At 47.0% G+C, this 25,612-nt stretch overlaps 1 protein-coding gene across 3 annotated transcripts in view; it reads left to right on the forward strand.

Moving 5' to 3' along the window:
- The first annotated feature begins 115 nt into the window (after positions 1 to 115).
- TYRO3 (TYRO3 protein tyrosine kinase) overlaps positions 116 to 25,612 on the forward strand; it is a 43,729-nt gene continuing 18,232 nt past the window's right edge. For 2 of the 3 annotated variants that reach the window (XM_075502750.1, XM_075502752.1), the window contains exons 1-9: positions 116 to 548; positions 4,068 to 4,251; positions 6,566 to 6,666; positions 10,803 to 10,973; positions 13,763 to 13,849; positions 17,984 to 18,099; positions 21,034 to 21,211; positions 21,705 to 21,847; positions 23,176 to 23,320. In XM_075502750.1, the coding sequence (XP_075358865.1) occupies positions 461 to 548; positions 4,068 to 4,251; positions 6,566 to 6,666; positions 10,803 to 10,973; positions 13,763 to 13,849; positions 17,984 to 18,099; positions 21,034 to 21,211; positions 21,705 to 21,847; positions 23,176 to 23,320 (1,213 nt within the window). In that variant the 5' untranslated portion in view covers positions 116 to 460. Of the gene's footprint in view, positions 549 to 4,053; positions 4,252 to 6,565; positions 6,667 to 10,802; positions 10,974 to 13,762; positions 13,850 to 17,983; positions 18,100 to 21,033; positions 21,212 to 21,704; positions 21,848 to 23,175; positions 23,321 to 25,612 lie in introns of all 3 variants that reach the window. The other variant, XM_075502751.1, reaches the window with a different exon arrangement.

A 25,612-nucleotide genomic window follows, 5' to 3' on the forward strand; every position in this document is an offset into this window, starting at 1 on the left:
GGGCGCGGTGATTCGCCGCTTCGGGGGCGGCGGGCGCCCGGCTCATGCATATTCATGAGTGTGATGTCAGAGGGGGAGCACAGCGCGCGGTGACCGCCCGAGAGCGCCATTTCCTGGAGGAGAAGGCGGCGGCTGAGGAGGGACGGGCGGGCGGACGGACCCGCGCGGAGGAGCCGCCGAGCGGCGCCGCAGCGGCTGCGCGCCGGCAGGGGGAGACCGCCCGGCGGCGGCGCCCGGACCCGACCCGAGCCTCGCCGTCGCCCCCCGGGGGGGCCTCCTGCCGCTCGCCCCGGCCGGAGCCGCAGCCAGAAGTTTGAGCGTCCGCGCAGCCTCCTGAGGGAGTCCGGTGGCGGGCGGCGACGCGGGGCTGCTTTTGCCGCTGTCGCCGCCGCCGCCTGCGCGGGCGGTGGGAGCCCCCCGCGGCGCCGGGAGCTGGGGGGAGGATGGTGGTGCGGGAGCGATGGAGCTGAAGCGGAGCATGGCGATCCCGCGGCTCCTCTTGCTGGGACTGTGGGCTGCGGCGCTCCGGGACGTCGCCGCCGTGGCAGGTGAGAGGGGCGGACAGCCCGCCGGCGGGCGGGGAGGGCGGCCGCTGCCGGTCGCCGCGGCTGAGGGCGGGGGGCGGCGGGGGGGGTCTGCCCCGCCGGCGGCGCCGGGCCCGCTCCCCGCCGCCGTCCGGGTCCCCTCGCCGGCAGCGCCCGCCGCGCCGCTTCTGCAGGTGTCGGCGGCCCGCTGAGGGCGACCGCCGAACGCGGGGCCGCCCCGCCGACGGCGGCTGAGTGCCCGGGGACCGGTCGCCGGGCAGGGGCGGCCTGGCGCGGCGCCGGGGTGCGGGGTCCGCCCGGTGTGGCGGCGGCCTCGGGGGGCCTCGGGCAGCCACAGGTGGCTGTCAGGGCCGGTCCGTTTGCCCCCCCCACTTCACGTCCGGGCGCGGGGGGCTCGCCGCCTCTGTGGGTCTGGCGGCTGGGCCAGCTACGTGGCGCTCGGGAGCCGGCGGTGCCCGGCGGGGAGCCCGGGCTGTGCGGGGTGCTGGGAGCCTCGCCCGCCTGCCTCGCCCGCCTGCCTGCAAGTACAGAGTAGTAAGTCGCAGCCCGAATAATCCTCCTCGTTGTTTGCGGAGGCATTGCTCTGGTATTTGCCTAGCGCGGATCGCCGCCGAGGAAAGCCGGGCGCTAACGCATTCCTGAGCGGCTTTTGGTGGTTTTTCCCTCCCGAACTCATTTTCCGAAGTTTCACCCCCGAGTCGGCGGGGAAGGGCAGCGTGTGAGAGCCTCTCGGCGCCCAGGCGAACCTCCCGCCGACTTCCCCGGGAGTTTGGGCTCCGCGCTGCCTGCGGGGCAATGTGCGTGCAGTGACACTGAGCTGGAGAGGCTGCGGTGCAGGTTGGATCGCTAGATCAGGGCCCTAAGGAATCCGAGGAGCGAAAAACCTTTCCCTTGCTGTGCATGGGTAGACATCTTCCTCTCTCTCCACTCCCAAAATAACTTCACAAAAAGCATACTTCTGTTCCGAGGAATCAAAATATTCAGAGGCGGCAAGTTTAAAAATAAAAAAAAACCAAACCAACAAACAAATATGTCATGTGTTTTGACAACTAGTATGTTCGTTTGCTGTCAATTCTGTCTGACAACTGGTTGATAAGAAATATAATTTTATTTCCTAGTTATACATTTCAACTCCTGCAACTCTTACAGGTAGGCTTAGAGGAACCTATTTGGATGAGATTATTTCTTGCGCTGGCAAGAATGTTATCAGATGAGAAATCGTGAGTGGGAGAGTAGAAGGAGGAATAGGTGGAAATTAAAATCCGTATTGGCCTCCTATGTGCTTCTTCCTGATACCTGCAGGAAGAGATGCTGCACCTAAAACTGGATTTTTGTCAAAAACCTGTGAATTTATTAAAAATCCCTGATCTGTATTTCTTCGTTTCAGTTGATCTTGATGGAGGGATTATACTTGGGCGATGTGGGGAATTACAACTCGGGCTGAATACTTGTACTGTATATTAATTTCCTTTATCATGAATTTGTATGGGAACTGAAAACCATAAAGGGTCTCTAGTAACACTTCTTTGTTTAATTTGTGGCTGACTCTTTCAGCAGGGCAGTCTGAGGAAAGCTGAGTAGTTTGCTTTTCCACGAAGGCACCTGTAATGAAAGTGTCTGTCAATTTGTGCGTGCGTTCAGCAGCCTGGCTACATCAGTTTTTTGTAACACAGAGCGAGCTGCTATGAAGCTTTCATGTTTTATTCCAATATTGTGAGTGGTGAAAGGGAGGATGCTTTCTGGCATGCACTGGGATTTGTTTTACAGATGAGTTAAGTAATGCGAGGTTAGATCATCCTCACCCAAGGTGATTAAATCCTTAGCCCAGCAAACGAGCTGTAGCAGCTAAACTAAAATTATCATCTTACCAGTTTTCCAATGCTCTCTGTGATTTTGCTAAATTAATAACAGCAGACAGAAAGGCAAAAGACTGAGTGTGGGAAACCAGCTGTTAACAGGCTGGGGGATCTCACTAAGGAAAGGAATAAAGTCCTTTTGCCTGTGTTCTGGGATTGCTCCCGGACCACTGGTGCTCTGCTGGGTACCGGCTTGCCGGTGACAGGGCGCTGGCTGGTCCCACAGTGCTGGCTCCCCCTTCTTCCAGCTGTTACAGCCACGCTGTGAGTCCCTCCGCTGTTGCTCTGCCCTGTGAGGTGGTGCCCTCGTGGCTGTGGGAGGGTGGCGTGTTGGCAAGAAGGGAAGTGGCACATGAGAAATGTCTGTACTTGATCACCGATCAGGCTGTAACAGAGTTTGAGAGCAACAGGGCTGCTTGCTTAGTTGCGCTCTGGATTTCACAACTGGCATTTTTCTGTCTGGCTCTGTAGGCTAGCAAGGCATCCTGTGAGAAGCTGACCAGCCGGTGAACTGGGTGAAGTTGTAATGTATTGTGATACATGGCTGTGCAAGAGCAGCAGAGTGATGGAGTCATTTGTTTCTGAAGGATGTAGAGGCCGCTGGCAGGACATAATATTGAACTGGGCTAGACCTGTTCTGGTCTGTCAGTCCTGTGCCACTGCATAGGAAATGGCCACTCTCCCTAACAAAACTAGCTTTATATTTATTTCCCACCTTCTTGCTTTCCCACGGTCTCCTTTGATCCTCTGGTTCCTCCTTTATATGCCTTTCTTAAATGTGCTTATATAGTTGGCTTCCGTGTTTTCTCATGGTAACACATTCCATATATTCGCTTCTGCTTGAGGGAAACACTCCCCATCCACCCACACATGTAACAGTGCCCCGGGCCAAATTCTGATCACTTCTGTGTCAATATAAACCTAAGCCACTCCACCAACTCTGACCCTGCTGCTTTGGGATCATAACTATATAGCTCTGAGTATAACATCGTCCTTTGGCTGGACTGAATGGTCAGGGAGGCTTGTTTGAACACACGCCCACGTCACACAGCAGAAATATCTGTTCTGTAAACAGTTCTGCTCCTCGGCGAGGTATGCTGTGGAATAGACTTTGCTTTCACGGGTTTTGCAAATTGCAGGGAAACCTTCTGTAATGCAGAGGAACGGTGTACGCTGAATAACGAGACATAATTGATTCTTTCTCGTATCCCAGCTCTTTACAAATGCATACAATGGAGCAAGCACGATGATTTCTTAGCAGCACAGGAACACCGTAGCTGAAATTCAAGCCTGGGGAAAAGAGGGAGGTATGGTACTGTGTTGAGCGAACGCGCTTAGCACTGCTGGATCACTGACACAGCGAAGCTCCCAGCATTTCTGTCTGGCTCTGGTGGGCACTGCTCTGCAGAAGCTCACCCTGCTGTTACATGAGTTGAAAAAAGCCCCATGTACAGACTGAGCCACCACTTTTCTCCAGCAGTTATGCGTTCAGTGCTTGCCTTTGACTATTACTTAGCAGATGTAGTAGAGCAGTGCTGAGACTAACAGACCCCTCTGCAGTGCGTGCTGGTAGGGTATGTAATTCCAGACCACCAACCTAGAGTAATTTGCTGTACTCCAACCCCCCTTCTTCTGGGGGTGGGGCGGAGTAGTATTTTTTTTTTAGGTATGAAATTTACAGGATCTCCAATCAAATTAAAGGTGTCCCAGGGTCAACCCGTCAAACTAAATTGCAGCCTCGAGGGAATGGAAGATCCCGAGATGTTGTGGATCAAGGACGGAGCAGTGGTGCAAAGCGTAGACCAGGTGTACATTCCAGTAGATGAAGAACACTGGATCGGCTTCCTCAGGTACAACAGACGCAGAGAAGGAAGAATATTGCGGAAACTATTGCACAGTTTTGTGCTGTCAGCTATATCTATTCAACTGCAGTGCCCTTGGTGGGGCAGGGTCCTTCGGTCTGCAGTTCAGCGCGTGGCGAGGGCACAACTGAGAGCAGAATTGAAGCCACTGAGGGCTGAGATTTTATGCACTGGAACCATACTGGTTTCCTGACTACTGCAGTGACAGGTGCTTTGCCGATGCTTGTGATGCTTGAGACGTGACTTCAAGGTGAAAGGATGTTCTTGCCTTGTTTGTTCATCTTGTTCTGCTGGGCAGCAGGAAGACTAAGGTCTGACTTATGTAAATAGGTTTTCTCTCTCATACTCATTCCGTTCTCTAACTCTCTCTCTTGAGCTGTCAGTCTGCCTAAAGGGTGAGGATTGTTAATTGAAACGAGACTTCCAGGACTACATCCCCTTCCTTTCTTTGTGGAGGTGTGTTTGTCATCTGAACCATGCCTGAGTCATTTTGCAGAGACTTTCCTAATACATTTACACTACATGGTATCAGTCCTGCCCCGCTCAGAGGTGCAAAAACTCTCTTCTGCAAAGCGGCTCTCTGCCTTTAATTCAGCAGAAGGGGGGTGTCAGCTAGTTCTGGAAGTACAGAGTTAAACAAGACCGAAGGTCCTGCTCTGGCTTTTTCTATGCATAAAGAGAGCTTGTACAAGCAAGCATGCCATCACCATGAGGGCTCAAAACTGTTGACTGACTGAGAATCACTCTTCTCTGAGCTCTGGCTTCATCTCCTGTTAGGTTTCTTGGATTGACATTGCACAGAGTCTCCAAGTCCATCTACTAAAAGTCTCTGTGCTAAAGCTTGTCTGTAATAAACATTTCGATAGGAAAAAAATCTGTTCCCAGTAAAACTATTGCATAATATTATGTTGTGGAAACAGTTTGTCTTGAAACTATACTGTTTACTTCCCCCCAGTTCCCCTAGTTAACTCTCTTTGCCCCTCACAGTCTCTCAGTCTGATCTCCTTTCTCTCCTCTTGTTTTCCTCCACTGAGAACTTTCTGCAGCACCAGGGCTAAGTATAGGGTGCTAAATCTAGATATGTCCGTATCTTTTTCTTCTTTTTCCTTTCTTCTCCTAAAGTGATCATTTCTACCACCCACTGTGTGACTCTCTGCTGCGATTGCTGTGTTTCAGAACATGCGGCTGGATGGGCAGGACAGCTGATGCCAGTTGAAGGTACAGCTCTGAAAATCAGGCTGTAGTGGGTCCATTTTGTGCATTTCAGCAAACACTCTCCTTTTTCTGTCTTCTTTCCTGAGACGTTCTTCCCCTTCCCCAAGGCGGACTGCTAGCGTTAGAAAGGTGGCCATCAGATCTGCTGAGGATCCCTGCATGGCAGCAGACGCATGGCTGCACATCCCGTGGGGGGCAATCAACATTTGTACATTTGACGGGCGCTCAGAGTCACACTGGTGCCTTTGGTAGCTGAGACCTTGTCACTTTGGGACCAAATTCTGCCCTTACTCACCACACTAGCCTCGTGTTGCTAATGGCAGTGAGGATACCGCCAGTTTCCAGTGGTGGAGCAAAGAGCAGAATTTCTGCCCTGAACTGGAGGCCTACGACTTGAATGCTGCTCAGTCCCCATGGCTGCCTTCCCCAGCTTGGATGCATCTTCTCCGAAGGGGAGCTGTTGCTGAGCAAGGAGGATGCAGAAGGATGAGGTCCTGTGCTGGAGTAGGCCAGCATAACCCTTTGAAATGACAAATTAAGAGGCCCAAGGAGTTTTGCAGTGTGAGGCGCTCTTGGGATAAGAATAACCCTGAGTGCAGTTGAGGCGAGGGGGACCTTTTCTGACCCATCTGTTCCTGTATGAGGCTGTCACCAGCCCTGTCACCTAACTGAGGCAAAGTAGTCAGGCTCGTTGGAGGTTTGTGATTTGGAGTTTCCTGCTAGTTCAGACACTGTAGGCCAAGCTGTTGCTCTTGAAGGCTAGCTAGGAGTCATGATTCAGGATCAAGATGACCAACCCCTTCTTATCCTCAAAGGACACAAATGACGGGTTTTCTGTGATGATGTTTTGGAGGAAGGCTGTCTGCTCTGCTGAGGATTCCCTCCACCCACTTTAGAGAGGAGCCTTCTGTCTCCGCTGTTTTGCCGCGCGCTTTGTGCTGGCTAGCTGTTGCCCTCCTCCCCAGAGCTGGCTGCGTCTCAGTGGGTGTTGTCCATGCATCTCGTTTGCCAAACACTGGAGGGTCCTTTGGGGCAAAAACATGCTTTATCCACATAAAATATCGATATGGCTTTTGACTTTTTTCAGCTTGAAATCCGTCGAGCGGACAGATTCTGGGAAGTACTGGTGCCAGGTTGAGAACGGGGGGAAGAAGGAAGAATCACAGCAAGTGTGGCTCATAGTGGAAGGTAAGGAGTAGTAGTAGTGCTGGTTTCCTTTCAGGGCTGACCCACCAATATGCTCTAGGTGGAAGTGGTGAGAGCAGATTGCTCCAGTGACAGGCTTCTTGGCTCTGAACCTTTGCTGCTAACTGCAGTGAGATCACTACAGAGCAGGAGTAAGAAATGGTAGGAGAGTAGCTTCAAGGAGAGGAGCTGTCAGTTTATTACCTTCTGGTTTTATTTTGGCACATTGGGAAACAAGTGGAAGATCCTTTTGTGCACACACATTTCTTTCCAGCCCCTCAGTCAGTTGTTGCTTTGGTCTCCAAATAATTCGTAGAATGGCAGGATGGTTCAGGTTGAAAGGGATCCATGGAGATCATCTGGTCCAATCCACTTCTCAAAGCAGACTCACAGGCTGGTTCTGTGTATCAGCCAAAGAGGTCTTTGAGGGCAAGGTACAGTTTTCGCCCAGTTCTGAGCTGCGGGAGAAGTCCTGTACATCAGCGCTTCATAGCTGTGACTGTTCCATGTGGCACTGTTTTGCCCAGTCTTGTCTGATAAAGGATAACTTCTACATGGTTGCCCAAAAGTCGCCCAAGGCAGTGTGGATTGGTGGCTTCTTACTGTCTCTAGTTTCATTTTCCTTGAGCCATGATTGTGTTACATCCTTAGAAGCTAGTAGTCATAGGATGGCTTAATATTTGGCAAGGAAGTTGACAGGAACAGTGCATTTGCAGCAAGAAATTGCTCTTTGGATGTAATTGGTAACATTTTGGACCAGAGCTGAATCGACAGTCTTAAAGAGGGGGAGCAGGGAGGGTGTCATGGGGGCTGGTGTGGTCTGGGTGTTTTACAGCAAAGGTCTCACTCACTCAGAGCCGTGGAAACATTCATAGCCGTTCTCATGGGAAGAGGAACGCTTATCTGCTGCCTTTCATAAATCCCAGGCTTTTGTCCACCTAAATTTTCAGGTGCAGTTTCAACTGGAGAAAATGGTTTACAGCTTAACATGCTCTATTGTGCAGGGTTTCTATTTCTATACCAATTACCATGGCCTGCTCCAGAGGTGGCTGCATTTGCATGGAGGGTGCATTAGGAGGGATTGGGTATCTCGGTGTGCTAAGCCATGTGAAAAACAAAGGACCCCTTCTGGATAGCACAGGCAAGAAATATCAAAGTCACAAAAAACAGCTGCAGCTAGGTCAGGGGGAGTGTTGAGGATAAAGGCCAAAGCTTACAGCGGAAGCTAAAAAAATGCAACTAGTCACCTTTATGAGAAAGGCAAGTATGGCAGAAGCTAGTTAAACTTGAACTGAGCATGTAATCGTGTGAAATGGGAGTTAGTGGAAAAAAGTAAAAAATAACAAGTAGTGGTAAGGGTGGATTTTTAAAAGTGTCAGCTGTTAGCATAAGAAAACACGGGGGAATGCAGAAGCCTATTAGTCCCACTGTCACTGTTATCGCTGTATGTATTTCTTCCCTGGGCGTACAAGCTTTGTCTAGAAGCGGTTGCTGTATTGATAACAACTGTTGTCGTCTTTGACTGAGAGAGGATCTTTACTCTGGTCATTTGCACCCTTTGGTAGATGCTGACACCCTTCAGTGTCCCACACAAAACAAGCGTGGACTATTGGTGATCTAACTTAAAGTGAGCTCAAATGGATTTCTATGCTGTCTAATATCTGCCTTGAGATCCACTTAGGTAGTCTGTATCAGGCAGAATTTGTAGCAATGGTATTTGAATTGTCTTTGTAATACAGCTAAAATGTTTGATTTTATGAAACACTCCTGAGAATTTACAAAAACAAAATTATTTTGAAATTCTTTTCTGGTTTAGAAACTAGACTCTGGCCTTACAGAGAACATGATAGCATTCGATGCCCGGAGACGTAATCTAAGAGGCACACTGCGGAGTGTGGCCACCTGAAAAATACGGATTGTGTTTCTTACAGAACCTTCCCTCTGAAATTACACCTCTGACCATGCGGCTGTTCCCAGGGCTGCTAGCCCCTGCTGTGGCTACAGTCAGAGCCCCAGCCACACCTGTATGGACATGTCTCCCTGAATTAACACTGTCTAAAAACTGAGCTGTAGAAAAAAAAATCAGCCCCGTAGGTTGGATGCCAGCTTGGAACAGGGAATAGACAGGCTCCTTTCCTTGCTTTGCCACTGATTTCCTGGCTGTTGGCTGCTCAGTGCCTCCATGGTGCATCTGTGAAAGGGGGGTGCTGGTACTCACCGCTTGTACCAGGAACTGGGAGCCTAAATGTGTCACAGACAGCAAGGTATCCAGGTAACATACGTACGGGGGCAGTGCAAGTTCCTGAGCTGGATGAGTCAGCTGCACTTCATGAACTATGAGAGTTTTTAATTGTGGTCTTGTCTGATCTGGTTAGCTGCTCCCAAAGTGAGAAAACCTGCCGAGCTGGGCAGGATCCTCCTGAAAGGTTACCTCGGGTGCCATGGCAAAGGGACAGGAGGCAGGGATCCTGCTCACAGGTAGAAGAAAAGATGGTATTTTCCCTTCTGATCTTCCTTCGAGGAGGGCAAAGCAGGCGGAGGTGTCACAGCTGGTATCTGGAAAGTTTATTCACTTGTTGTTTATTTATGACCGCAATAAAAAAATAAAGTGAAACATGTAAGCAAAAACTAGCAGTAAATCATGATGATGGATATACCTGTCCTGAGCATTAGCCTTTGTACAGATAGGCACTATCATTCCTGAAATGACCTATTTTTAGACCTGTTTTAGTTTGTTCATTTACTTGCCACTCTAAAGGGAGTGGCAAGGAGGCGAAGAAGGAGCAAAGAAACTGCCACCTGAAAGACACAAACAGCAACTGGACAGTCAGTGAAAGACCAAGGACACCACATTCAGCTGGAGTGTAGGGGAAATGCCAAGCTGTAGGCTTCTAAGTCCCTATTTAGGCACCTATATTAATTGTCTGCTGTTGGAGATGCTCAGCATCTGCCACACCAACTGGATGCACTCAGGCCTGTCATCTTTGGCCAGGGACAGACAGTGTAATTTAAGCTTGTGAATGCACAATGTTGTTGGTTCCTCTGTTTCGGTGAGGCAGCACATCAGCAGTTTCCAGAACACAGTTTTCCAGCTGAGAATACCTGATTTTTGTGTACACACAGTCGGTAGCAGCTGTGCTTGACACCCAAAGTTTTGAGTATAAAAGGGAACTTGGCGTTTCTCTGGACCTTCAGCTCTTCCACCAGCCACCAGAAGCACACACTGGCTATCCTACAGGGTCAGCACTGGTGCTGATGGCTGGTGGATTTTGTATGACTGGTTTGGAGCACTGAAACCACAAGAGTTTTGGCATTGCCCATAAGAGGAACTACGTCTCCTGATGTGTTGAGTTATGCTCAGCTATTGCCGCTTAGAGATGACCTGAGGTACTTAGCATTGCAGCTGTGTTTTGCTCCCTATGGACCTGATCTAAGGCCTGTTGTACCAAGCAGGAGTCTTTCCATGGTGGGGAACAGATAGTTATCAAGAGAGCTGTGTCCATGGATAGCCTTCAGCTCTGAAACAAATTACCCCTAACTCCAAAGCAGCCTTGTTGTTGTGGTATTGGAGCATGCTGGAAGGTGGCTCCAGTCAATTAAGCTGCGGAGAGAGCATTGTAAATGATCCCAGTCTCTCACAGAGGGGATTCCTTCCTCATTCATGGGTTTGTTACAGCCACTAGTTCATGTTTACAAGATTCAGTTTTTAACGCATAGCAAGAAGTATCTGCAGCTGGATTAGGTATCAAAAGTGGTGTCTGCCACTGCTAAAGTTATTGACTGTTGCCTCTTTAAACTCCAATCTCTTCAGCTGAAAAATTGAGCAAATACTGCCACTAAAAGCTACTCCATAGGGGGAGTCTTGAAGGAGGCTCAGTGAAAGAGATTTTTCACAGGCGTTTTGGGAAGCAAGCACTCTTTTCTCTCTGACTTCTTCTAGTGGGAGTATGTAGACATTCATGCCCTGAGGTGATCCAGCATATCTGACCCTTGGTTCTTGTGAAGGGCTTGGAGGGAGTCAGATTAGGCGTAGGGGCAGGGCAGATGGGTGTCCAGTGTTGGGCACTGGTATTAGTGGAAATAAACAAGAGACAGAAGGAGTCTCTCCAGTTATTATCACTTGTCTGTTGCTTTTCTAGGTGTGCCCTACTTTACTGTGGAACCTGAGGATGTGTCCGTGTCCCCTAATGCCCCATTTCATATGGCCTGTGCTGCTGTTGGTCCCCCTGAACCAGTGACAATTGTCTGGTGGATGGGAGACTCTAGAGTGGGGCTTCCAGACATCTCCCCCTCCATCCTAAATGTGTCAGGTAAGGCTGCTGCCAATGCAGGGGATCACTTTGAGCATCAGAAGAGGAGGAGAGCTCTCTTCTGATCATGCCTAGTGACACTGGGTAGCCACATAGTGTGAGAGTGGTCTTTGACTGTACATTGAGGGCTGAGAGATCATGATCACCTACAAAGCCTGATCATCTCAAGCGTTGATCGTTGCTCTATGTATTTTCTGCTGGCTTGAGGCACACAGGCTCTTCAGAGCTTGGGTGGGACTGGCACTGCAGTAAATGTGCTACTGGAGAGATCATGCATTGGATGCCTCTTTTGTTCCACCTCGTGGAGAGTGTTCATGGTTATATTAAGTGATGCTATTGGTGACATTTGGCTTGGAAATCTCCAAGCGTTCACATGTAACTGATGCCACCTCCTCCTGTGCACAGCCATGTCATGCACTGCTTTTCCCTCTCTTCCCCCTCTCTCTGTTCTTGCAGGCTTGATGGATGCTCTTATTGTTAAAACCTGACCACCTCATGTAATTGTTTGACACTTTTAAAGTGGTTGTGTTGGTGCTGAAGTGGGCTGGCTGATATCCTCAGAGACCGAGGTTTGCCCCAGAGCGGGCACTAGGTGCATGGTGGTAAGACTGCCTTCCCCAGCAGGGTCAGCTGAAGAATTCAGGAGCGAGTTGGTGTTCAGGCCTCTCTTCAGCCCACTTTCAGGGAAGGGTGATGTATCTCTGCCAGGACCTGACCGCAGCTATTCTTGTAGTTACCTCCTAAAGGTAACTTTATTCTAGTTAGTTGTCCAACAACTTTTTGTTACTTCTTCTCTATGCTGCTGTTTTATTATTCTCAGCAGCCCTGAGCCAAAGTTGAGCTAGCTATTTAGAAAGAAAAGGTTTTACGACTCAGAGTCATCTCTGGGGCCTCTTCATCAGTGTTAATACAGTTACATCCAGGGGGAGTTTCTTTCTGTACATCTTTGGCCATCCTTTGAGCTATCCAATCCTGTTAACCTTAGAACCTAATTTATATGTAAATCAAAACCTGGTTTGTGATTTGCAATGGTTTTATCATCTGCTCCCTCTCTTACGTAACTACTCGATGCTGTTCCAAGTTGGAAATGAAAACTGCTCCCTTATGATATAATCTGCCTTTTGAAATGGAAACTGGAAGGATTGATAGTCGAGAGGGGAAAGATAATAAAAAAAAAAAGTCTCCCTTCTTCCACTGAACTCATCTCATGGTGCCTCACAAAACTTCTGTCGTTGTGGGGCAGTGGCATGGGGACTTGAAGAAGGGCATCTGCTCCTAGTGATTCTCCAAATGAATTGCTATTATGTATTATATATTCATCACCAGCATCTTTCTTTGCCCCTTTCAGTATTCTTTGGGATGTCCTTTTGGCAGATCTTGCCTTTGCAACAGAAAAAAATGTGGCAGGACACATGCTGCATGGTCAGATTACCAAAGCATGTCAAAAAAGACGGTTGGTAAGAAAACAAGCATTGCTAGCTAAAGAAAGTATCAAATTATGAAGAAAATAATAATAAAGAACTGGCTAGAAAGCAAACATTTAGAAAGTTCAGCAAGTAGTTGGTTTGGTAAAAGGACTGTTGTATTTGGAAAGAAGTGCTGGCAATGGTGCTAGAGAGCAAGGAGATCTTGGTTTGTGGTGTGTTTTGCATTTTCCTCAGGGCAGGGCTGTGTTTGATTCTGTCTTCAGGACATGCCTACCATGTCAGGTGCTGCTCTGCTCTGCTGCCTGGCCTTCAGTCAGCTGGCAGCATTTTCCTCTGGTTCACTGGGGTGACCAGAAGAAGCTAAAATACTTTGCTCTTTCATTTTATAGCAGTCCCTCTTCTCTTCCGCTACACCTTCTTTCCAGTGCTGTTAATCTCAGACTTGGGAGATGAATCAAAGGGCAAAGACAAACACTCTGCAAGCTCCTCTGTGCAGCTCTGAAATCTTTTGCCCTCCTAAACTGTATGCCCATAGTGTGCCAATCCTTAACTTTTCTCAGATAGAGCCCTGTAAGGCAACTGAGGGCCAAGTTGAGTGAAAACATACGCTGGACACACTTTTCCAGGCAGCTTTGCAAATCTGTCTCAATTCTGACTAATTAGCAGTACCTATATGCATCTTGGAGCAGGCGGGCATCAGTATGATGTCAGATGAACATTAAAAATGTTCAGGCCCTGTGGGATGGATGGATGCTCACAGAAGAGAGGGAGCATAATCCTCACTTGTATTGTATCACCCCTGGAAAGTGCTTCGGTGCTAATGCAGTAGCATTTTACTTCCACTTCCTTTCTGTGTCTTCAATAGTCTGATGCAAGGTGAGGGACAGGTGGGCGTTAGCTTGAAAGCTGCAGCGTCTGGTTGGAAGTTTGCCTGGGCTTATAGCCCAGTTAGAAGATGGTGGTTGCTCAGGTGGCAGACTGAGGTCCAGAGCGTTGGGCATTGTGTAAGCACATGGTTCAGCATGATCCTTGCTCCAGAGATGCTTACTGGAATGTGAGAAGTGGACATCTACTAACTGTGAGCACTGTGAGCTGCTGTTCTGCCAGATTCATCCTTCTTTTTCAGTGCTTTCTGAAGCTCCTGTGGAAGCTTTTCTACATTGCCACACTCTCTCCATTAAAAATGTGTTTAGCACGTTAATTACATTGAAATCCGCGTGCCTTTGATTGGCACCCAGCTCAGCCCTCCAATTGCCTGTACAGCTTGAGCTGGATGTCACACATAATTGAAATCCTGCTGAAGGTTCAAGATGGATTATATAGCTGTTTGTGTTTCATTTCCTTTTCTTGACTGATCTCCAGGTATTAATCAAAGCACAGTTTTCTCCTGCGAAGCTCACAACGTAAAGGGATTGTCTTCATCTCGGACAGCCACTGTTCAAATTAAAGGTGAGAATGGGCAAGGAACTCAGGTTTGCTCTCTGGGGAGGGAAAGTAGGGCTCCTTAATGCAAGGGGTTGTCTCAAAGCTGTCAGCAACCAGGACCGGTTGGAGCTCTCAGCAGTCGAAACGATTCTTTGTGCTCTAACAGCAGTTCCCGCTTGCTATGCAGGGCCGTATCCCAGGCTGTGGAAAATAAACCACATCTGATTCAGGAGTGGAAATGTGATATCAAATGACAGTTTTTCCTTGAAAAGGAGAGAGTCAGAGCAGTCAAATTGTTTGTGATAGATGTAGCCGGATATCAATCTGTAGCTGGGGAAATCTTTCCATCTTGGAGATAGATGGGTCTTGTTAGGGCTAAAGAGGCCGTTACTTCTGCTTGCTTCTATTGGCATCGCATCAGATGCTGAAAAAAGGCAAGGAAGGCAATCACCAGTGGCCAATAAAGTCTGTTCATCTACACTGTTTTCATGGATTTTATTTTTTTTTAATTCTTTGCTCTTTAAAAACTCATTCAAAACACATAATTCCTAGCCTTTGCATGACCAGTTGCCATTTGGAAGTCCCTAAGTTGATGTCATGTTTCCTCTGTTCCTCCAGGTGACTGAAACAGGGATAATCAGAGCAATCAGCTCTTCCCCTCCTCTTCATGTTCAGATGCTTCTGTATTTCAATTTTTAGTCATGCTTTAATGCGCATTAAATGACATGATTATCAGTTCCAGGAGAGGCATCAAAAAATTGTCACAAAAATCATTTGTTCCAAGTGGTAGCTTATTGCTCAGTGCGAATAAGAGCAAGCATTTATATCCGTATCAGAACTCACAGTTGTATTAGCTGATATTCATTAAAGGATAGCTTAAAATCCAGCTGTAGATCTACTGCTCTTACAGTGAATTTTTTTTCAGAACATTGTGGTTACTGCTATGCCAAGAATGCAGTATGCTGGACTAGTAAGATTTATAACTTAATTTAAAAACATTTGGAGTTGTTGCCTTAAAGGCTTGTCTACACAGGGGAATTAGTTATTGTGGAATATATCTTCTGTGGATATTTTTATCCTGGGATAGAATTTAGTTCACAAAGCGATTATGCTTTAAAAAAAATCTCATCAAGCCATAATTTGAAATAACATGTAGCATAAACAAGCTTTTTTCTTTTTTTAATGTTAACACAGTTTGTTTTTGGTTTTGTTTTTTTTTTTTTAACCATTAATAAGATGATGGGGTAAAGGCCTCTCATTTCCCAGCAATTACGTTTAGCCAGACGTGCTCCATAGGCGTCAGTCATCAGCTAATGAATCCACACAACCTATTTGGGAGGGACGTATCGCCATCACAGACTTGTGTGCGCGCACATGCACTTTTTAGAGCTGAGGAAGAGCAAGCTTAAGCGATTTGGCAAATATGCACCTGTATGTGGCATGTCCTAGAGATAAAAAACAGGTTTTAAATAGTAAGTCCAGTGCTGTAGTTGTAAAAGTTCTAACTGTAATACCTCAAAGGTATGTCTAAAAGAGTATTTATAAACTTAGGGAAGTGATGAGGCTATTCTAAAGAGCAAAAGTTTTGAAGATCTAGTACAGCCCCTGTTTAAAATTAAAGCAAAGCTCCTAATAAGGACATCAGCAGGAACAGGAGCAGGCCCAGATAATGTTTATTTAGTCCTTGATCCTATGAATGTGTAGACTTCAGTGAAATTACTCCTGGGAGTAGTTGTCTGTACATGCATGATCAGGGCAATCCTCTCTTACACGGATCCATCTGCTAATGAGGACTTTCAAGTCTTTCTACAATTTATTAAAGTTTGTTTCTTCTGTGTTTCCAGAGGCAAATATTTTTGCTAGGCCATTTACAAACTGTTAACATTTCTTCCTATTTGCTGCTGCTGCTGTTCATTATCTATTCTCTGTAGTGCCCACAATGTGCTGGGTGTACTCCAAGCAGAAAATTACTGTTATTGTAGCCCACGGTCCCCAGCCGTGTACAAAGCCCCATTGTTCCAGCCACTCTACAAGCGCAGAGGAAGTTAACTCTCATTCTGTTAACACTCCAGGTCCTGTTTTCAAACTGGCTTTGCTCTCCTTCGTGTGTGCAGCTAAGACTTTTAGGGTTGGTTGTATCCTGTGTTTCAGAGCACAACAGGAAACAGCCACCAGAGTTTTTTCCCAATGCATGGTGGGGAAATGCGTCTACCCCTTCTACAAATTGCAGAGTTAGGGGAAGGTGCTAGCGAGCCGGCCCTCTTCAGTGGCTGTCTCCCTTACAGAGTGGATGTGTTAGCAGCTGATTATTCTTACTGGTGGTATAGCCCATACCTCCTTTGAGCCTGCCATACAGTGCTGAAAATTACATGTTGCTAAACCTAAAAGTTACGAGTGTGTTAACAAAAGACTTAAGGGCGATGTTTCAATGATACCCAAGTAAGCAGTGAAAGCCAGTGTTTTCCCCCAAAGAGCTTACAAACCTGAATACGCAACATCAAAAGGGAAAGAAACCAAGACACAGAAAAGTCTAAGTTAACTCACAAAGACCTTTCACTGAAGGGCAAAGAACTCATTGCCCATCTTCCCTCCCCGACCTGTGCTCTGCTGCCCCACCTCCCACGCACGCTGTCCTTATCTAGGTGGCAGCCCCCTGCCCTGAGTCCTGGTAACTAGTTAACCAGACAACAAAGGCTTTATAGGGTTAATCTGGGGCACCATCTCTTCCCTGCCCCATCCTCTCCTCTAGGCCCTCTGTAGAGACCTGGGAGAGGGCTTTGGTCGAAGCATTTCTCCGACAAGATGGCCCTGTGAAGATGCTGAAGGCAGCGTTGTGGTTGTCCTCGGTGCAGTGAGAGACAAACATGCTCTCTGGCAGAGTAGAAGATGCAGCTGGAGGAATGCTGGTTTGCAATTACTTTTCCACTGCTGCTTCCCACTGCGTACAGCTCAGGAGGGGTGGAAAATTGGGTCTGTAGGCAGAGCCTTGTCCTGAGGACTGTTGGGTTTTTGAAAGAGGACTCCTGAGGGTACAATTTGTTGAGGTGCTGCAGGAAAAGTATTACTCATGGCAGCAGCGTAGGATTTTTTAAAACGAGCAAAAGGTCAGGGGAGAGGTTAGTATTCATGAAGCTGGTAATTTTTTCAGGAGTGAGGTCCCTAAATAAAAACAGAGACTCGGGAGTGAAAAAGAGATGGTGAGGGGTATATTGGGAAGAATAGGAAGTAACTATGTGGAATTACAGTGGGAGGAAAAGAGAAGGCAAAGGGAAGCACTGAGAATCCTAAAAGGAAGCCAAAGAGCTCAGGTTAACGCGACAACATACTAGAGGCCCCTGGAGTGAGGAGGTGTCTGGTCAGAGCGAGAGCGGAGGGGCAGCGCTCTGGTGCTGCTCTGTGGTGGTAGGAAGCACAAACATCTGATTAAATGGCCAGTCTGGGAATCCTGATTTTGTTCCTGGCTCTGCCCTTAATTTGTAGTGTGGTATCAGCCACATAATAGGCACTCCCTTTGCCTCGAATTGCTCCTCTATAAAACAGAGAGTGCTTTCTGAGTTTTATTTGTCCCAAGCCTGAAGGAGGCACAGTTTTCAGTCCAGGCTCCATCTCGGGGTGTTTCAGGAAGGGTTTGTAATGGACACCTGGAGGCAGCACTTCACGGCGTGAACCCAGCTGCAGGGTATTCGGGTCGCTACAGCAAACCACCCGTCGGCTGGCGCTGGCAGAGCTGGTTTCGGGGGCTGGACTGAGAACCAGGGGAGGGATTTTTAAAGCCCTCATTTGGTTCACAATGTAGGTCCACAGGCAATTGTGTGCGCAGAGCTGGGTCATGCATTGCAATGGAGGGGGCAGGGAAGAGGGCTAAGTAGCCAAGGTGTAAAACATCACACGCTGGCATGGCTATCAAAGAGATCAACCGCTGCCTGTATGCATCAAGCAAGTATGCTGGACTATTAAAGAATGGATGACAATAGCTTGTTCAATGTTAAGGTAATAGTTTCATTCACAACAGTCAGGGACGCTCTCTAAAGATGTGATACTGTACCATTGCTGTTAGTCATTTCATTGCATAATTTCTAGCCTCAAGCCTCTGCCATTTTCAAGTGAATACCTGCTCAGTTCTGTGTATACTGAAAGGTCTCTTTGTTTCCTTTATAGCCATGCCTCTCCCGCCTCTCAATGTAACTGTAAGCCAAGTCACCAGCAGCAATGCCAGCGTGGTCTGGGTGCCAGGATTTGATGGCCGTGCACCCCTCCACTCTTGCACTCTTCAGGTATGGCCCCTCTGGATTATCCCCTGCCCTGCATGAAGAATGGGACTTCCCTGAGCCGCGACACTGCTTGGGACATCTTTTGCTCTCCTAACTGCTTTGGGACATCTTTTGCTCTCCTAACTGCTTTGTGGCAGTGTTTGAATTCTTATTCCACAGTTCTAAAACATGGGAACTTAACAGGATGCAACTCGGGGCATAAATAGGTACCGAACAGCAGGGCCAGTTTTGAGCATGAAGTGTCCAGTTGAGAATTTGAGTCCGGCCCCCTTCTCCCTTCCAGCAGGTTATCACATCGGGTGCTCCGTGGCAGCTAGTCCATGCAGAGTCATACACTGCAGCGCGTGTGAAGCACACATCACTCTCTGGGAAGTGCCCTTGGGTGGCTGCAGGGTGCTCACAAGTCCTGCTAGTGTGGACCAGCTGGCCCGTGGGGACTTGTTCCAGTGCAGTGCAGTGGCCTGTGACTCCTATGCCACCTCAGCCCTGTGCTTTGCTGTGCCAGAGGAAATGCTGGGGTCCGGACATACTGGTGAGCCCAAGGGATCAGGAGCTTGCAAGGTATAGGATGTGGAACAGGGAAGGTGAGAATGATGGAGGCAGGGGACAGATTGGGCTTTTTGATACAAAGTCAGGCCTGTTTGCATGTTTCGGAGTAATTTTAAGCCCTGCCTCTAAATCTTGATTGGTTTTCCATTGTCAAAGACCAATTTTGCCCAGAAAATCAAGGGTGATAATATCCTTTAGCTCTACTGGGTGCTAGTACTCAACATCTCTGAAAAATTGGACTGCTTCTTTAGGTTCCTGGGAACAATGTTACATGTCCAGCTTCAGGCAGAGTTAGTTTCTAGCATTACACACTTAACTGTAAAATCAGATCAAACAGCTGGTAACCAAGTGTCAAAAAGAAATGGTGATTCCTGAAGCAGGCCATGCAAACACAGCTAGGCACATTCCCCATGGATTTATCTGCCAGGTGTGAATATTGGGCCCCTGTGCTTTCCCTACCTGATTACAGCAGCAGTGTGAGCTGGAGTGGAATTTCTGTGGGGTGTTGCCAGCTATGTAGAGGAGGATTATAAACACAAAGTATGCTGGAAACAGCCTAGCTAATTTACTTGCAGTCCTGTTTTTACTTGGGGAGGAAACCAGAGATTTCATGCTCTGATGTTTATTCCCTTTCATAAGTAAAAGAAACCATCATCTTGTTTTAACTCACTGGCAGAAAGAATGCCTGAATATAGCTGGCCCCAATCTCTGGAGTTTGTTGCTGCTGCTGTTCTTGTTCGCAGTCAAAAATGGTTTTCTTCCTCTGTTTTACAATGCGAGTTATCTCCAGTTGGAACAGCCTATTCTCTCTGGTTGGCATGCTGCATTGCTAATCACCCTGGGTTTTGAGTTCCCCCTCTCACTTCTGGCAGGGGCAGGGGCGGGGGGGATGGGACACGTGGAAAAGAGGCTGAATCAGAGCAGCTCAGTTTCTGTCCACTCAGCAGTCTCTCACCCCTTTTCTAAGCCTTTTCTGTTCTGTTTGGGGAGGACGAAGTTCCTGCGTTTGGATCTGGGAGCAGGGTAACTTGGCCATAACCCTCCACTGACAGAAAGCCGTGCTTCCTCTGTCTCCCACACTGAGAGATTTTGTGAGAGACATTGACCCAGATTGCCATGCGAAAATGCACACGCTCCTGGCTCCCCATCATTGCACTTCTGCTCCGAGCCTCCCAGAATGAGAAAGGGGATTGAAACTTGGCTGTGGTTTTCTGGCACTTGGGAATTGCAGCGGGTGCCCCAAGAGCACCATGTTCAGACAGGCAGATTGCTTCTGGGGACAGTGCAGGGACTTGTAACACAAGCCATGTTCCAGGGCGTAAAGGGGGCAGATGTAAGAGCCCAGACTTTTCAGACTGTTGAACAGAAACACATCACCAAACTGACAGGGTTTTACCCAAAAGTCTGCTTGTTTTTTCCCTTCTTTGGATGACACTGATAATGACAACAATATGCTTTTCTATTAAGGAAACTTGAGATTCTTCCTTTTTATTAGCCGAATAAATCAGTGGGCCAAAAGTGTGCGTGAGAATGAGCAGAAGGGCAGAGAGAAAGGGAGAAAGACTGCTATATAAAGAATACAAAGTCCACATGAGTGTTTCACTTTTGTCAGTACACCTTGCTTTTACTCCCAGCTTTGCTACTTCATATGCATTTGAGAAGAAAGATAGACTGAGCCTGGGAGCTATGCAATGATTTCTGCTATTGTCAGTACAAAAGCAGGAACATCGAACCTGTCTGTACATTAAAAGCACACAGTGATATCAGATTTAAATTAACGGTCATGTTTCTTAAAAGTTCAGATTTGTAAAAAAAAAAAAAAGAAGGGTTGCAGGGGTGGTAAAAAGTTTCTTTTCAGTTTAATTTGAAACAGTTTAGTTGAACCAAGCCACCAATGTCTACCGTGTCTTTAATCCACTATAAAACTGAAAATATACAAACTTCAGGAAAAGGAGTTGAGAAAAAGGTGAACTAGGCAACAGGGAAGTTGATCTATCAATGTGCATTGCCAAAATTTAGACAAGCCTCAGAAGCCAGCTGCTAGCACTCAAAGCAACAAGAACATTTAGTTTTCTTTAAAGGAAATAATAATCAACTGTAGAATTTGTAATGTAGGTAAGCAAATGTTTTAAAATATGGAATCAAATTTTCAGCTGGTGGAAAGTTGTTGTACTGCCAGAGTTAGGAGAGTGATGTCACTTAAACCAAATAAAGGCATGGCTCATGATTCTTAGTTTGACAACTCCCTTTTCAGTATTTTAAACACCACTGGTACCATATATATTCTTACACATTCCTAAACTAACCATGAAGTGGATTCTTATCCCTCTGGACCTGTTAGTGACATGGCTTATGGTAACGGTCTTCTCCGTTTCACTCTTGGCACAGGTAGCTGAGTCACCAGACGGCCAGGAGGTCTCCACTGAAGTCACCCCAGTGCCCCCCTTTGCCTACGGTGTGCAAGGCCTGAAGCATTCCACCAACTACAGTGTTCGTGTGCAGTGCAGCAATGAGATGGGCAGCTCCCCTTTCACCGACAGGGTTTATTTCCAGACCCTGGAGCTTGGTAAGCAAATAGCAGACAAGAACAGGAAAGCAGTTCTGAATCTGAAAAAGAAACGATGATAAACTTCATTGAACTCCTCCTTGCTAATTCGGAAGTGCAGGAAATGTTATACTGTCAGATTGCTTGTCCACTCTAAGGGTCTCCTAACGCCTAGCATAAAATAATAATATGCAGTCAAATGTTGTTAACAGCAATGATGCATGATACACAAGCTGATCCAGCCACGGGGCTTCTGCATGCTGGGCCTATGTCCCATTGGCTCGCTGAGATTCTTGGGGTCTCAGAAAGAAACAAGAGATGCTGACCGACCTTGTCTTCTCCCCTTGAAGCAAACAGAGTGCTGGTGGCTTGCAGAAGTTGTTCTCTCCCCTCACACTCTCTCTTCCGGCTGATCTCTGGAAAGAGGGTGAAAACTGTCTTTTCAGCCATTTTCACTGTGGATAGTGCCTTATTTTCCTGCACAGGGTGATGGTGTTCTGTCCTCTGCTTTCAGCTCCAAGCAGCACCCCACAAAATATCCATGTTACCCAAAGAGATCCTGGTCTGATTTTGGAGTGGGAAGGTGTGGCTCCGGACGTGTTGAAAGAAAATGTCCTAGGATACAGGCTGGAATGGATTCAGGATAACGTAACTCAGGTAACAGATCGAGAGGGTAGCTGAGCCATTGGGCACAGAGTTGGAGAATGCTCATATTAAATTTTCTAGGCATTAGGCCCCCTCATCCCTTATCCATACCAGGGGACTAGATTGCTGGCATTGCTTTTGTGTAAATGGATCTATTCTGATTTGCCACAACTCCTCAGTATTTGGCCTCAAGATTTAGGCCCATTTCTCCCTTCCTGGCATATTCAGAACTCCTGCACTTGAATTTTCATCTGCGGACAGACCAGTTCTCTGCTGTTCCTTGTACAACAAGGACAATATAGAGAGAATTCAGTTTGTCTCTGCCTCTTTCTAGTGCTGTCCCAAAGGCAGCTCAGACGCTGCAGGATCTGGGCTTTCCCTCTCCTGTGACTGGGACTTGGCTTTCCAAATCCTAGCAGCAAAGGTGTATTTAACAAGTGAATGAGTTATACTGTAAATCACAGAAAGAAGGTTGTGGATTCTTTTATTTCGTTTACAATATGTAGGGAGTTGAAAGGACCCTGTCAGGGTAGACGGCCTTTCATTTGTTTTTCAGCATTGACCTTTCCCAGGTATCTATCTGCCTTTGAAGTTCACAGCATTTCTTATGGTTTCTCACTTCTTCATATGTATTTAGCCAGTGCTGATTAATGATGAGCAAGCCTGTAATAATAGACAGCTAGAGGGAAGAGAGATTTATTTCCTTTTTTTCATGACCCATTTCATACTAGGTCAGCGTCATTGACTTTGAATGACAATATTTTGAGTTCCCATTGAATTTACATTGTGTCAGTGGTGGCAGCCAAATCTTCATGGGTTTGCTGCAAATTATGTGTATGAAAGAAGATCCACAAAATTACTGAAAATATGTTGGCCTTGCCATCCTAAATGAAAATTGGCCATGAAATTCGGAAGCCATTTGGGATTGGTCAACAAGTTAAAAAAGACAGACTCCTCCCTTGGATTAAAACTGTCAGTTTTGCTTTGCAATATGTTAGCGCATCTTTGTGTTTAAACCACAAGAAGGAGGCGTATCTTTTAATAGCAGAAAAAAAGCATTTCTATAGCAACTTTCATGGAAGGACCTCAAAGGAGGAAATCATTAAACCTCATATCTTCCCTACACCCTGGGAAGCTATTAGCAATTTTTGAGAAGAGAAACCCAAGATGACAGCCCAAGTTAGTGGCAAAACTGAGACTAGGACCCAGGAATCACAACTCCCAACCCTTGTTATAGCACCAGTGAAGGACACAGTAATGTTTTGGTTTAGTTTTAAAGGTGAAGTTTTAGACTAGATTCCTTTTAAGACAGCTTACAGTTTGTTGCCATTTGCTCTCAGGGGGAGATGATCGTACAGGATACAAAAGCTAATCTCACAACGTGGAATCCTCTCAAAGACCTGATCATCAGGGTGTGCGTGCTGAACTCTGCAGGATGCGGGCCCTGGAGTGACCTCTTCCTGCTTGAAGCCCAAGAGGTTATGGGTGAGCGTCCACTGCCTTCCCTTCACTTTGGGGAAAAAAGTCAGAAGTGCTGGAAGTGCTGTTTTTCTCTGACTCTTCTCTTTTCAGTGCTTACAGCTGACTGAGCCACATGGCTTTATACAACAGCACACTTCATCAAGCAGAGTAGAAATTAAATAATATTTAAAAGAGCTGGTATAAACAAAACAGCTTCTGGCCACTACTGTGTCTTCTTTAACAGGCTTTTGCTGTGCTTAGTGCAGAGCAGGGCAAGGGGAGATAAAGCAGAAAAGGTGCAAATGAAGGTTTCAAGTCCTTCATTTAGGCTTAAGCCACACACATTTACAAGAGTAAATGTGACAGAAAACTCCTCTAATATAGGTTCTCTTCTTTGATTTAATTCTAAGCCATTCCTGACTAGTTTCAGTTGAGCCTGATTTAAACCATGGCCACATGGGGTTTTGTAATGGTTTTACTGAATGTGTTTATATTAAACCAGTTTAGCTCTCTCCATGGAAAAGCTGAGCTACTGGTAGAAGAGGGAGATGATGCTACAGAAGCTGTACCATGCAGTCTGGACCATGTGGAAGGGTGTGTTGGGAGCAAAGAACATGCGTGTGTGCAGTGCATTCCTAGTGATAAAGGGGAGTTAGGCCCATCTGCTCTGGTTTGCTTGCTGCTTGTATTTCACAGGGAATGGGAAATGGGAGTCAGGCTATGGAGAAAGGCAGGATGTTATATGGGGAGATGAAGGGAGAGAAGAATGCTGCTTGTCAAGGAAACTGTAAAACAACGAAGAGGAAGATGTTCAGAATAAAAATACAGACTGATGATAAGAAGTCAGTGAGGTGTGATCGTGCAAAAATCCCACAATCTCCTGAGGTTTTGTTCCCAGCGCTTGTGGCAGGACGAGACAGCAATCTCTAATCTCTGGTGCTGACCCATCTGCCACTGCTCTCTTCCCAGCCCACATGTCTTTTGAGGAATCACATGGACGTTGATCCCTCCTGATCCCTCCACACTTAGGGATGGCAGCGGGAACCTAGAGTGGGGTTCCCAGGCAAGCAGGAGGTGGGGGATAGGGGCAGAGCAACCAGGAGAGAACTGTAGCCTTACTTGCAGTAGTGCATCTAATACGGGTTTTAATGTGCACATTACTCAGAAAAGCCCTTTGGTAACCCGGTTCTTGTGATGAAGTCAGTACTGATGGTTATGTGTGAGCACACAGTCACTGTGGGATCAAAGCCCTCAAATTATTTAAAGCAGAATGAAGGGGTGCAGAGGTCCGAAGCTGACTCTACTAGAGGTTGGGCATTGGCTCCATCAATTTTTTTCTTCTGCTTTTTGCTCAGTTATTTTCTGTGGCACCCAAATACAGAGAAAAGTACCTGAAAGGACTAGAAGATCCCTTTGGAAAGTGGCCAACACTGGCAAGAAGCCCCAGGGAATTATAGGGTTTGCATTTTACAGGGAGCTGGAATGGGATAATCCTGAAAGCACAAAAAGTTTGCTTGTTTTTATTTACAAACCACTTCAAAAAAGTGGCATCAGGAGTGGTGCTTGTTTTGGCCAAATGCTCTCTGAAAGCACATATATTTTTTTCACAAGCATAACAGGCTGGAAATAAAGGTTCACTGTGGAAACACTGACAGGCCCTAAACAGCAGAGCTGCAGAAAGACTGCAGTTTTGTTCCAGGCCTGGTAGAAAATATAAGTCGCTTCCTTTCCTAAAATAGCAAACTGGCACTGGTTGCTTTATGTGAGAAATGCCAGGTCTGGTTTCTGACCAGCTCCCAGTGCGGCAGTAAGGATGACTAAGCTTGTATAAACTTTAAGTCGTATTTGTCATCACAGCAAAGCTAGTGGGAGCTCCACCCTGCTTATGCAGAGATCTTGTGCACTATTAACAAAGATTGGTTTAATATTCTCAGAAACATTCTCAGTAGAAACCTCGCTCTTTCATTGCAGAGAGAGGAACAGAATGGTCTAATAGCTTTTTCCTCTCTAATCTTCATGATCGTATGCAGGAGAAGACTCTTGGATTACGTCCTTTGCACACCTTTGTGATATAAAACCTGCTACAGAAATAAAAGGGGTTCTCTCATCATCAAAGGACTCCTAAATACTCATTTAAGCTCATCTAATAATACTGTCTTCTCTCTGCCTTGTGCAGTCTTAAGGCATATGCCGGTTGGAAAAGCAGGGTACAGGAGATGGGAGAGAGGCAGAGTTGGGGGAGGAGAGGCAACTCAGTCTTTACTTGGGCTGCAGCCATTCTCTCTAGCTCAGTGGCATAAGTGAGAAGCAGTGATC

The sequence above is a fragment of the Mycteria americana genome, chromosome 5, assembly GCF_035582795.1.
Source record: "Mycteria americana isolate JAX WOST 10 ecotype Jacksonville Zoo and Gardens chromosome 5, USCA_MyAme_1.0, whole genome shotgun sequence".
Lineage (NCBI taxonomy): Eukaryota > Metazoa > Chordata > Aves > Ciconiiformes > Ciconiidae > Mycteria > Mycteria americana.